Source organism: Talpa occidentalis, unplaced genomic scaffold, assembly GCF_014898055.3.
Source record: "Talpa occidentalis isolate TD23 unplaced genomic scaffold, MPIMG_talOcc4v2.1 talOcc4.4, whole genome shotgun sequence".
NCBI classification, from domain to species: Eukaryota; Metazoa; Chordata; class Mammalia; order Eulipotyphla; family Talpidae; genus Talpa; species Talpa occidentalis.
This window is the reverse complement of record NW_023604295.1, coordinates 106,618,435-106,631,521: the sequence shown is the minus strand read 5'-3', so window position 1 is coordinate 106,631,521 and position 13,087 is coordinate 106,618,435. Positions and strand designations below refer to the sequence as shown.

At 49.8% G+C, this 13,087-nt stretch overlaps 1 protein-coding gene across 2 annotated transcripts in view; it reads right to left on the bottom strand.

The window, feature by feature from the left end:
- PRAG1 (PEAK1 related, kinase-activating pseudokinase 1) overlaps nucleotides 1-10,320 on the bottom strand; it is a 52,097-nt gene extending 41,777 nt beyond the window's left edge. For both annotated transcript variants that reach the window (XM_037525990.2, XM_037525992.2), the window contains exons 1-3: nucleotides 10,273-10,320; nucleotides 5,212-5,628; nucleotides 1,339-3,167 (exon numbers count right to left, since the gene is read on the bottom strand). In XM_037525990.2, coding sequence (XP_037381887.1) covers nucleotides 1,339-3,167; nucleotides 5,212-5,541 — 2,159 coding nt within the window. In that variant the 5' untranslated portion in view covers nucleotides 5,542-5,628; nucleotides 10,273-10,320. The remainder of the gene's footprint in view (nucleotides 1-1,338; nucleotides 3,168-5,211; nucleotides 5,629-10,272) is intronic.
- Between the last annotated feature and the right edge of the window lie 2,767 nt (nucleotides 10,321-13,087).

Here is a 13,087-nt window from a genome sequence, read left to right as displayed (position 1 = left end):
TACTCTCTTGCCCAGTCCCTACTCACTTCCCAACCCCACTGATGTGTCCTTTGTAGTCTGGAAGCACAAACTTAGGAGCCAGACTGCCAAGTCTGGCTATGTAAACTTGACAGGCTGCTGCAGCTCTATCTATGTCTTGTCCACTGGAAATTGGGGACAGTAATTCCTATCTCCTAGGGTTGTTGTGAGGACTGAGTTAACATGCCTTAACTCCCTTAGACTGTTGTTCAGTTCATAGTGAGTACCATGTAAAGGGGAGCCCTTCCTAGCTACTGAACATGTCATTTACTAGAGGAGTTCAAACTGCAGCCAAAGAGATTCTGTAATCACCAGAGGCCTGGAGTTGTCTACTCCATTTGGCAGGCGGCCAGGACAAAATCAGAGCAAAGCCCAGGTTAGAGAACAGTCCAGTCTGAGACACCTTAAATATCAAAGTCAAGTGTCACAGCTGCTTCTCTCTGTGGTCAGTTCCCTGCTTCTGACATCAACCTGGAGGCACATGAACTGAATCAGAACCCCTGGAAATGGCAGGACTAGACAAAGTCTGTTTGCAAAGCGGTCATTTTTTTTGAAAAATAACAGGTTTTTCCTTTTTCTGATAGGAATCAGCTTTGTTCTAATAGAAGGAAATTTTTTTCCCAGGATTTAAATTCCATGAACATTTCACTGTCTTTAAAAGGGTATTTAATTTTCTTGAGCCTTCAAACTTTAAACTGGCAAGAGAGAGCAGTGAAGCAGGGGAGAATGCTGTAGAGTCAGTGAGCTAAAACAAAACTACATAGTTCTTTCTTTAAAAACTCACATCTGAGTATTACTAACCACATGCTGAGCCTCCTATTCTACTTTTGGCCCCACAGCTCACTCGCCATTGAGGTGACAGTTTCTGGAGCATGTGTCTGCCTGCCCATTTGCCTTCCCAGCTATTTGCTTCTCCAAATTCTGTAGTACAGCCTTCTTTGGACTCTTGTGCATGCTTAAGTAAATGGAGAATTTCAGGATTTCCTGAAAAAAGGCTGTTGAAGATACTTGAGAGAGATTGGGAGAAAAAAAGAGTACCAGATTATAAAAATATGAGTACAGCGTGAAAGAGCAACAGCTTGGCAGTTCTTCTTTCAAAGATCGATTCCAAATCACCCATCCCAAGCAGGGAATTGCTTATAGGTTTGTATGCAGAGCACAAACATGAGCAAAAACTCTCAGAAATTTACATAAAAGCACAAGAGCCTATGGGGAGACACTGGTGCCTGCAGTGTAGCAGGAGGTGGCAAAGGCAAAGGTTTTTCTGGAAGAGCCCTTTGTCCTGCAAGACAAGCCCTGATCACACACAAGCATACTCACCTCGACTTTGGAGGTGGTGGAGGAGGTGAGAACACCTCTATCCCACTTCTGTCCTTAGGAAACTCAAAGGCAAAAGAGGCTGATTTGCTCATCCCAGCCCCAGCTTTGCTGTTCTGCCCAGAGAAGCTGTCTGTGGGGCGGAGACGGTGCCAAGTAGAGGAGCTAGAGGGGTCCGTGGTGCCATTTTCCATCTCTCTTCCCCAGGATTGACTCAGTAAGTCCTGTTCCACCTCCTCCTCTTCCTCTATCCGGCACTGACGACTCCAGGCCCCAGTTTGATACCGGGGCCGCCTCTGGTCCAAGGCTGAGGCAGTGGTGATGGCAGGTGGAGGGCACCGGGCAGAGTCACTGGTAGCTATACTGTTGGCTCGGCAGGACAAAGAGTGGTCTGTGGGACTCCTGGAAGGCTGGGGCCCAACACCACCACTGGAGTTCCCCTCGCTGAGGATGGACAGTGGGGAAGCAGATGGTGACACTGGGGAACCTCCAGGGCTACTCTTGGACAACTTGGGGGGAATGGCAGGTCTCCCCTTGGGCGTGTTCTCACTGGCATCGTGACGGTGACTTTCCCTCGAGCTCAGTCCCTGCCCAGCTGAAGTCTCCTCTTCTCCTGCCTCAGAGTCCTGGCTCACGGGCCTGCGTGGCCACTGCACCCCCACAGCAGAGTCAGGGCTGCTCAGGTAGATTGTTCGGTGATCCTCTTCGGGGTGGGCTGCCATGACTGTGATGGTGGCTGCCACCTGAGGGGCTGTATCTGGGCCTTCCCTGTCTCGACTCCAGCCAGATGCTGTTTTCTGAGCCCAGGTGTTAGCTGTCCATAACTGGCCCTGGGCAGCTTGTGCGGGTTCTGCCTTAGCCTGTGACCTGGAAGGTGCTGGAGCTGCCTTCTTCCTCTTGGTGCTCTCAGCATAGATGGGTTCAGGCGGGACAACTTCCCTGGGGAGGGATGGAGGCTGGGGCTCCCCAGTCAGCCCAAGGCACCTGCTGGAGGTCACCGCAGGGCAGCCAGGGTCCTGCTGCTTGCCAGGTGCAGGTTCCTTCATGAGGGAGCAGTAATCGCTCTCGAGATGGGGGGCGAAGGGGCTGTTGGCACCACTACTTCCACTCCTACAGGACAGGCCATCAGAAGAAGTGGCAGGCTCTGAGGTAAGGGATGGCTTTTTGGGGCCCAGGCGGGGCAGGCTCTCTGTCGGGGGCCCTTGACTGCAGCACTCCCTTTGGAAGTTCAAAACCCGCTTTTCCTCTTCAGTTGCCCCTGAGCATGTTCCCGGTTCCCAGCACATTGGCTGACAGTTCCCTCCACCATGTTTGTGTCTGGAGTCCTCGGCCTGGGAGGTGTCCTTGCCAACAGGGCTCCCGGGACAGCAGTCCAGGATGGAGCAATATTCCCCACCTTCGCTGTCCCCTGAGGGTGAGCACCTCTGATCGCTGTCATCCTCAGAGGGCAGGGACTCCCGCAGGGCCTGTGGAGAGGGGTAGGTCCCAGGGTCCTTCTGACAGACAGGTGTCATCCCAGCAAAGGTGGCCAGTTTTTGGCGGAAGCTCTCCTGAGTGGAGGGTGGCTCTGGGTAAGAAAATGTGGGTTTATCTTCTCGCCTGGCCTTCTCATCCGAGACCTCCACAGGGTGAAAGGCCGTGTTCCGTTCCCCCCGGGCCTCCAGGTTGTGCAGGCCAACCACGGTGTAAGCTGAGGGACAGCGAGAGTGGCCCTCAGTGGTGGCAGGGGGCCCAGCAGGCTTCTGTGGGCCACGGAAGCTGCTCAGATAAACGATCGGCAGGTCTTCCTGCTTGGGGAGTGGGAGCTTGCTTGGGGTTCGTCTCCAGATGACCTACACAGCCCCAAGTAAAAAGACTTATATTAGCCCTCGTCAGAGAATAAAGGGACAGAGAAAAGGTGAGAGGGGAGTGCTGTGACACAGTCCACAGATGGCTGTGCTGCAGGAGGAGGCAGTTCTGCAGCACACCCACCCTCTGATCTCCCCTCAGGCTCTCATCATTGTCAAGGCACCCATGGAGCCATTTGGTCTTCCAGACACTCAGTTGCTTTCCAACCCATGGTCCATAATTCTTTGGGTGTAAGTCTGTGAGGTGGGGAGAAAAGAAACTATTATAAAGAACATTGTGTTTTCTCCCTTGAAACTGCTGGATGAGATAAGTTCTCCTATGAGCTTTGAAAAAAGAATTTTGGTTTTTGTTTAATTTTGGCTTTCTGTTCGTTAGTCTTTTGATAACTGTGTCACAGTACATTCCTGAAGAAATCAAGTAACAAGACTTTTAAAAACACCTTGCATGAGCGGTGAGGGCAGGGGCAGGAGGATGAGGGTGGGGTTTCTGAGCTAGGTGCTGACCCTTGCTTCTCTCTGGGGCATGCCAAAGAGCAATGCTTTCTCTCAGATACAGGAAGTGACCTCAGCTGGTGTCTGCATAAGCAGCTGCTGGACTAGTTGAGCTGGGAGACAGAGATGCAGGCAGGTTATTCCTTTCCCTTCTGAAGTATCTCCCTACCCCCACTTTTAGAAGCAAACTCAAAAGTACAGACTGCATTTGGCTCCTTTCCAAGATGATTCTGACTTAGAGGGTCCCTGGCTTATGTCTGTGAAGATGGAAGGTATACGAGAACAGCCTGGTGAATGGATATGACCAGCTCATGAAAAACACAGCATCTCTGAAGGGGACAGGGAGGTTGGTACAATCATAGAGAAGACCTCTCCTCAGGTGCACCTCTTCTGATTTAAAATGAACCTCTGCTTTCACACTGGCCTCACAAAAACTAGAATAGGCAAAGAGGTCAAAGAGGTCACAAGTAGTTCTTAGAACATGTCCTGGAAAGCAGCTTTGTAGACATGTCTAGAGGTAGCAGGCTCCAGCAGCCCTGATCTGTGCATCCTCTAAATAATTATACCTTTTTATACCCATGGGATGAACAGAATGGTCTAATATCTAGGCGTGTAACTGTTTTTAGTGATCCTAGATCAAAGCTTGTAAAATCTAAACTTCAAAATTAGAAGCGAGGACACTGGCTGGAAATTGGCAATATTAAGGAATTACTGCTAATATCAATAGCTTTAAGTGTGGTATCTTGGTCACATTTTATATAAAGACTTCATTTTTTAAAATACTGAAATGTTGAGATTCCTGATGTCTGCTTTAAAATCATAGGGAAGGGAGTAAGTATAGAGAGGAATCAAGCCTGGTCACGAGTTGATGATGGCTGGCTTTCGTGCCAAAGGGTATCGATGCAGGGGATTCATGATACAGTTATTGTTACTTGCATATATATGTAAAACGAGCAATAAGGACAACTTCAAAACTCACTGGAAAAAATTCACATTGTGGGGCCTCCCTGGTGGCACAAGAGGTTAAGACGCAACCTATGAAGCTGTCTGCAGCCTCTGCAGCATGAGTTCGATCCCTGGCCATCCAGGGAGCAACCCACATGGCGCAGCAGACCTCTCCTGACTTGCCCGCTGCTCCCCTCAGCAGTGTATTTCAGTCAATCTGCCTGTTCTGTTCCCCACTCTGTCTCTGGTGAATCCTCTCACCCCTCACACCTCTGGCCGGTACCCCAGCTCTCGTATGCATAAATAAATAAATCTTTAAAAAAAAATTCACTTTGTGGGTCTTTATAGTCTCCAGATAAATAACTAATGCGGTATCCAAATAAATTCTAAGGGATAGGATTAATGGTTCTTAGCCTAAAGGGACAGATAGAAAGGAGGGCAGTCTCAGGAAGGAGCAATCTTGGGGCAAGCTGACGGGAAGCCATCCTGCAGGAATCTTGCTCTAACAACCCTCCCTGGCTGCCAGCCAGTCACTGAGTGTTACAATAGGAGCAGCCCCTATAAAAATACCACAAGGGTTAGTCAGCCTCACCTGCGAAACTTCAGCACTCATGTTCGCCTCTGTCCACACATCAGAGGCATCAGAGCTCATCATGGTGGGCTTCACGGCAATGGTGGGCTTGGAGTAGGGTGAGCTGTTCACACCTTCATCCTCCAGGCGGCAGATCTCGGGCCTGGGGGGCAGGCGAGGTGGAGGGGGCAGGCTGCCGGCCCTAGGCTGGGACTGGCTGGGGGCCAGCTGGTGGTCACTCCTCAGGCAGAAGCAGTTCTTGCAGGACCCAGGTTTCCAGATGTGCTCCACAAAGTCACTGCACGCAGACATTTTCAAGCTCTTGGGGTTCAGTCGGAGGGTCTGGTGCATCTTGAGTGGGCAGTATGCTGGTTCATCTTGTGCCCGGCTCTCTGGCGTGGTCTTGTGGCAGGCAGATGTGGGTGACAGAGCAGCTTCCTGGAAAGGCAGAACAGTTGGCTGATCAGAGCTCGCCTTGGCCAGAGGATGGGTGCATTATCAATCAGAGTCTGATAATTTGAATGGGATATAGATGGGGGAAAGGAGGAAAGGAGGAGAAATAAGGTAAAGATTAATATCCCATTTATTTCAAGGCCCTCACCCATTTGTCATAAGGTTCTTAGTCACTCTCTACTGGTGAGGTCTTATCAGAGATTATAAAAATTAAACACACCTCTGATGCATGAGCAGAGAACATAAAAGACATTTCAGTCCTTTAAAATCCTGAGCACTTGGAGGTCTGGGGGCAGTAATGGGAAGAAATCACCAGGTTTAAATGAGAAGTCTATAATCATGTATGAATAAACCATTGCTAGGGGTCTAGAATGTGGTACTACCTCTTAGTTAAGAAACCACCATTTTATTTATTTATTTTTTAAATAAATTTTATTTTTATATTCCCCATATAATTGCAACCCTCTTATTTTGACCCCACTCCCTCCCCTCCCCACCCCCCACACCCCATAGAGTATCTCTGGTTCATAGTTGTTTGTTGATTTTGATTTTCACTTTCTTATAGTTATTCATTTTCCTGGCCCCTTATTTAAGTTTTCTAGATTCCTGCTATGAGTGAGACCATCCGGTATTTTTCTTTTTCTTTCTGCCTTATTTCGCTGAGCATGATCCCTTCCAGCGCCATCCATGTTGCTGCAAATTGCATGTGTTTATCTTTTTGATTGCTGAGTAATATTCTATGGTGTATATGTACCACATCTTCTTGATCCAGTCATCTATTTTTGGGCATTTGGGTTGTTTCCAAAGCTTAGCTATTGTAAACAGTGCTGCTATAAACATAGGGGTGCAGGTGCTCTCTGGAATTGATGAAGAAACCACCATTTTAAACCAAGAAGCTTGCAAGCAGGAAGCAAGCCTGGCCCTTGAAATCAGCACTGTGATCCATACGTCTGACCAGGTGGAGGCTGAGTACCTGAGAAAGGGGAGAGGTGTGGAGCCTGACCTGGCTCCCGCTAACTTTGTCAGGACACTTGCAATCTTGGGACTCTGTCCTGTCTGGTCCCCCTTGCTTAAAATATGTGTCATTCAATACAATGTTTTGTAAGGTCAATGGAGTTGGAGGTGCAGGCCAAGAGGGACACAAAAGGAAAAAAACTGCATGGAGGGTGATCAGCAGTTATTTTTCTATGATAATCCAGGAGGTCAGTCAGGCAGCCTTCTGAAAGACTTAGTTGCCTGTAGGGTAAAACTGAAAGCAGTTTGTACCACAGAATCTGCTAAATTTACCATTAAGAAGGAGGCGTGCAAAGGGAATCTGAATAACACACCGGTCAGGGAACTGTTACTCCCATTTTCCAGATATGAAAACAATGGTAACGACCTGAACTAAGACCTGTCCGCAAACACAGAGCTTGGTGGTTCTAAAAAGAGAGACCAAATTTGCTGTCAGCCTCTCACCTCACCGCACATCTCAGGCTACTGAATTTCTTGCCATTATCTGTTTTCTGCTTGTTGCTCCTTTTTTCCCCGCATTTAAATGAACCTATTTTCTTATAAGGAGCATGTTTATGAGAAAATCCTTATTAAGAAACAAAGATGAACAGATTGTCATTAAACAGGGAGGGTTTGCCCTGGGGTTTTCATTCACTTTCCTTCCGTGAGAATTTGCTTTGAGGTTGATGTTCTCTAAACTATCAACAGGACTAACCAGGTTGAATGAGCCAGAAGCCCCAAAGATTACTCCAGAATCTTTGTGGGAAGAGCTCTCTCTCTTGTCTCCCACACTCACAGCCAGGGATGCTTATTCAACAAGTGCTGAAGCTAAATTATTAACCACGAAGACCACTGCATCTTTAAGCTAAACGAATACTGTGAAATAAGACAAGCAATTGTCTTACAGCAACTGTTGTTGGGTGTACTCATTCCCCCTTTAAGATGATTACCAGTTATGCCCTAAACATGTCCAAGTAGCATGTTCATTCCTTGCCAAGTTCCCCAGAAGAGGTCACTAAGCTTCAACAAGCAGAAGAGCAAAGCAAGACTTATCCTTTCTCCTAAATCTCAGGCCACAGAGAGCCTTCATCCTCAGAGCTCCAGAAAGCATTCCACCGTTCAGCAGAACAAGTCTCCATGCTCTTTGCTGAAGGTGGAAGTGTGTCCTTTCCCTGGGGAGCTGAGGAAGACTGCCCAGGCCTTCCCAGGCACAGAAAACCCAGGCCCCTCTGTTGCAGGCAGCAGGGTGGGGGGGGGGGTCTCATGCACTGCTAGGTGGGATGGAGGAAGAAACCATGGAAACCATCTAAGTGTGGGCTCCTCCCCTTCCTGCAGCTCCTCATGAAGGGGTGGGGGTGGCTATCTGAAAAGGTGGGCATCCAGCTACCTCCTTGGGGCAACCACAAATTTAAAAAGGCAATCCTGGATGGTCACCTTACATTTCCTCCTCAACCAAGAAACAAACTTGTGATGGGGGCGGGGGCAGGGCTTGGTGCTAGAGGTCCCCTTCTCCTTTGTAGCCTACGGTCCACTTTAACCCAGGAACTTTCAGTATTCTCTGGATTACCAACTCGCAGTAAGCCTCCTTCAGAATGCCTCACTGGTTTACGAGCACTCTCTTCCCTCCCATCCTCAGATCTGAAATTCTCTGCTAATGGGCACAACGTTCACTACACCTGCTGTTCAGAGACGCAGCAAAAATAATTTATCGCCATGTCAAGCCAGAAATGATTCTTCCAGTTGTAGCTATCTAGAGAGGTTCTGTGCCTGGAATCATCTCCTGTTTGTTTTAAGTGAAGATGGTGAAAAACTCAAGTGGCACTCACAAAGCAAGGAGCAGCGCCTACCCTTGCCAGCTCTCCACAGCCTGGGAATGGCACCTTCCCAGCCCACATTCCTTACCTCTGAGGGGAGGCAGCCCCCAGAATTATGCAAATTTGCCCATTTCAGTGGGAGGCTGCAGTGTAAGATTAGAAAAAGATCTCGGCATTCCTTCTGATCCAAGTCATGATAAAATATCTTTGCTTCTGCAAACTTCTGCACTAGATTTGTGGCTACAATTTGCAAGACTGAAGCTGTCAGACACACACTCCCACCCTCAATTCAAAAAGAATCTAAGGAATGGTAGCCTGATCTATAAACTCAAATATTTAGGCTTAAAATGCCCCTCATTATGGCATCAAAATGTGCTTATGCCTTTACCTTTATGTGACAGAATTCTAGAAAGCTTTCATCTAAAACAATTTTACATTTTACAATGAAGTTAGGGCAACGTCAACGCCAGGGAAAGGAAATATGTATGAAAAATGTCTGGATTTCAGCATTCCATGGGCAGGGATTGCCCAGGCAGCAAGAAGAAAGTGAAAACCTTAACACATTCCCCGCCTCCCCCCCCCCACACACAGAGAAGGTAAGTCATAATATTCACACCACTTCTTTTTTCCTTCTCCAATGCCATGTAATTTAATCTCAGCAATAGGAATGTGGTTTTCGTGGGTTGGATCTACTACAGACTAAACCCATAAGGAGGATACTGGAGTCCCCCAGGACCTCATGACAGCAAAATTACTGCAGAATTCCCCAAGGCTTCCTGTCAGATTTCAGTCTCAGAACGGTAAGGGGTTGGTAAGAATAGTTCAGGCTACTGAACCTGACTCTGAACTGAAAAGCTCCTCCCCCTAGACCTTTGGGTTTTGCTATGTGCTCTGCAAAGCCATGTGCTTGCAAAGAGTTTTACCTGAGAGACACATACATACAGTGAGAGCCGGCCCTGCCTGCCTCCACCCTCCACTCCCATTCACAGAACTGGAAAAGTGGAGAGGTACTGTATTCTCTCTCTCTCTCTCTCTCTCTCTCTCTCTCTCTCTCTCGCTCGCTCGCTCTCTCTCTCTCCCTCTGGCTCTCTCTCGCTCTCTCTCTGTCTCTGTCTCTCTCTCTCTGTCTCTCTCTCTCATTCTCTCTGTCTCTGTCTGTGTGTGTGTGTGTGTGTGTGCGCGCGCGCGCGCGGGTGCGTTCGCGTGTGTGGAGTGTCTAGCTGGATAAGGGGCAATACAGGCAAAGGTTGAGAACGTGTTCCTAGTATGGAGGGCTCAGTCAAAGCTTCCACAAAAAGCATCATCTCCTTGCCTCTCAAGACACCGAGGCTGGCATCTAAGCCGGTGCTGCACCAGAGCGAGCCGTCCTCCCCAGCCATCCGCTTGGGGTCCTGGTCCCAGCAGCCCGGGCAGCCTCTCCCCTCTCTGCTCCTTTGACAATACTCCTGCTGCGAAAAGCAACTCCCCACGCTGGCAGTTCCCAAAACGCTCCAATCTGTTCCCCAAAGAGAGCAGAAAGACTAGCAAGACCAGTCTGCTTCCCCTCCCGGAACTCGGGGGAAAGTTTCCCCGTTTTAAAGAGCGCGATTCTCGGATGAATCGGAAACACCCCGGCTCCCGGGTCCCCCAGGCTGGGTGCCTCCACCTCGGGCACCTACTCGGGCGCACGCGGTCCGGACGCTCCACCCTCCCCAAACCACCGTGTGTCACCCCGGGGCACGCCGACCGCTCGGCCACCGCAGCGCTGCTCGCAAGCTCCCCAGGGCGGCCACGTTTGCCAGACAAAAAGAGGCGGAATTTGGAGAAAGCATCGCGGGCTCACCTCGGGACTGCGCTCCCCGGGCCTCGCCGTCGGTCTCCGAGCCGCCAGCAGCCCGCGGGGCGCCGGAGAGCATTGTTTGGAGAGTGTGCGCGCGCGGTGCGTGCCCCGCGGCGGGCGGGTGTCGTCTGCCGGGCCCGGGGGCCGGGCGGCCGGGTGGCAGCTGCGAGCGCGGCTCCGCCCCTCCGCCTCCGGTGACGCCGCCCGCCCCGGCTCCCGCCGCACCTCCGCAGCCCCGGCCGCCGCCCGGCCCCCGCCCCCGCCCCCCGCGGCGCGTCCGGCCGCTCGCGCGCCCCAGCTCCTGCCCGGGTGGGCGCCACTCACCAGCCACGGATTCCTTCAAACTCCCCACGCCCGGCCCTCCCTCCCTTGCCCACCCTCTCGCTCCCGACAGGCAGGCTCCGCCCCCAGCCCGAGACTTGGCGCCGTCTGACCCCGAGACGAGCCCCGATTTGCACCCCTTCTCCCAATGTTGGCCCTGCGCGGCTCGGTAGGAGAGTGTGTCGGTGTTTGCAGCCCGCCTTTGCCTGCAGTGTGTGCACAGGTATTGTGGGTGTCCTGCATACCTCCATCCAGCAGGCCCCGGTGAAACCTTGGAGGGGAGGGGTTGGCGAGGGTAGCGCTCGGTAGCAGGAATGGGGGATCCAGAGTGAGGGACCAGGAGTGGAATAAGGAGAGCAGGAGACTAGGCACTTCCGAAAGCAGTGGGGGCACCGTGTTTGTCAATGACTGTTGCTGGTGGGTGGAGGGTGGCGCCTGAGGCAGCGAGACTGGGAATTGCTGGACAGTGACCTGGTGGTTCCAGGTCCTGCTCAGCCCCTCGTCTAGGGCCTCAGGCAGATTGCTTAACCTCTTTGAACTTTAGTTTCTGGATGTAGAATGTAGGGGTTGGCCTGGAAAGAGCTGGTCCGCCACAACTCTGGGACATCCAGGTCTCCTGCAGGGCCATAACACCTGTGTTTATGGTTTGAGTGACTCATTCACTGACATAGGAGTTTGAAAGAGTCCTCTGGCTAAAAATCTTTTAACAGAGAGTGTGACAGTGTATGACCTAGTCAATCTCCTCCCTTCCTTCTCCTGCCTAGACACTCCTTGACCTGGGTGTTTCCTCCGCGATCCAGTGCCAAGGTCATCACCATGTGCTTGGGAGAAGGACGAGGTAGAAGAGGAATGAGGAGGCATGTGGTAAAATTAAAGGAACAATTGAAGACCCTGAAAAAACATAGCCACCTTCTTTTGTGTGACCCCCCACCCCCAACCCCTCAGAGAGGTACATATTGGAATTCCAATTAGGGCTAACAACCTACCAGGCTGAACCTGTGAGCCACAACCTGGTGGAGAATAGAAGATTGGCTCCCCTTGAGATTCCTGTGCTGTCCTCCCTGTGATCCTGGGGGGTACAGCAGGACTGAGAGGGTGAAGGCACAGAGAGAGGGAGAGCCATGTGTGAGGATTGGTTTCTAAAGCAGAAGGGATATAGGGGATCCCTCCTCAATCAATGTCTGCTTTCTCCTGAGTGTGAAAGAACTTGGGGGAAGGTGGAGGAGGAGGTAAGTGTAACGATCATTAAGCAGCTACTCTGTGCCAAGCAACCCATGAGATAGCATCATCCCTTTTTTTTTTTTTTTTTTTTTTCTTGTAGAGAAGAAAACTCAGGTTCAGAGGGCCACACAATTTGCCAGGTCCATCTGCTGAGAAGTAGTAGAAGTGGGATTGGAACCAAGAGCTCCCCGGCTACTCTGGTGGACAATTTCACTGTGTGTCCTTCTCACTCACTGCTAGTCCAGCCCTTTAGTTCTTTCTTCCCATAGTGAGGGGAAACCATTTGGACAAACATGAAAGGAAACTTCCGGTTAGGTTCCATCAGCATCTAACAAACTGAAGGGTCTAAGCCCACTTATTTACTAAGACACAAGTGGACAAGAGAGTGATGGAAAGAAGTTACAAAGTGATCTGTGCTAGAGAAATGAAAAAACGACTTCAGGAGGTAGATGCGATTTAGTTGCAATGGAGAAAGGGAAACACCAGTGTTTGAGAATTTCCTGATTCCTGTGATAAGGTTTAATATTTCAGTTCTTCCTCTGTAAGGCTCTGCTGCTCGGTCACCCACCTCAGGGCTTTGAGCCCATAAGAGGCACTCACTTTCCCATTTCATTTTCATATCTTTACCTAATGTATCCTCCATACATGAAAGACTAGAGAATGTAATTATGAGAAGCAAAAGTCACAATTTGACAAGATTCACAGTTCTGTGAACAGAGGGCAGCAGTTGAAGGGTTAATTCAGTCTTTCTGCAAAATAAGCTGTGTCCTGAAGTGTTTTTGCTGTGCTAACACAGAATGGATGCATTATACTGTAGCTGCTGACATATAATGTGCATCTTTTTATGTCAGTGACATGGCCTTAAACATGGTTCCATATTGCCTAATGAAAAGTATCAAAAGTACTTCAAAAGAGTCCCTCAGATCCACATAAAATTCCCATTCTCTTATGCAGCACTCCACCAGTGACTGTTAAGTATGTTATCTCCTCAGCAAAGCTATGGTAAGCTCATACATTTTAATAAACAGTTCTTGTTTGAACTTCCAAACTGCACCCTGCAATGCAGTGCAATTTGTGTATACACAGCATTTTGCCTTTAGCTATTTATCAGTCCATTTTCATGACACTTTTAACTGCAGGGCTTGGGGGTCTCTGGTACAGGTCAGACCCGAAAGAAGAAAGATCCTCTTCAGGGGTTTAGTTTATGAGTACCATTCTGCACAAGAGAGCAGTGAAATTTTGGGAAATAGGATGAGAGACTGGGGCAGGTAATGCT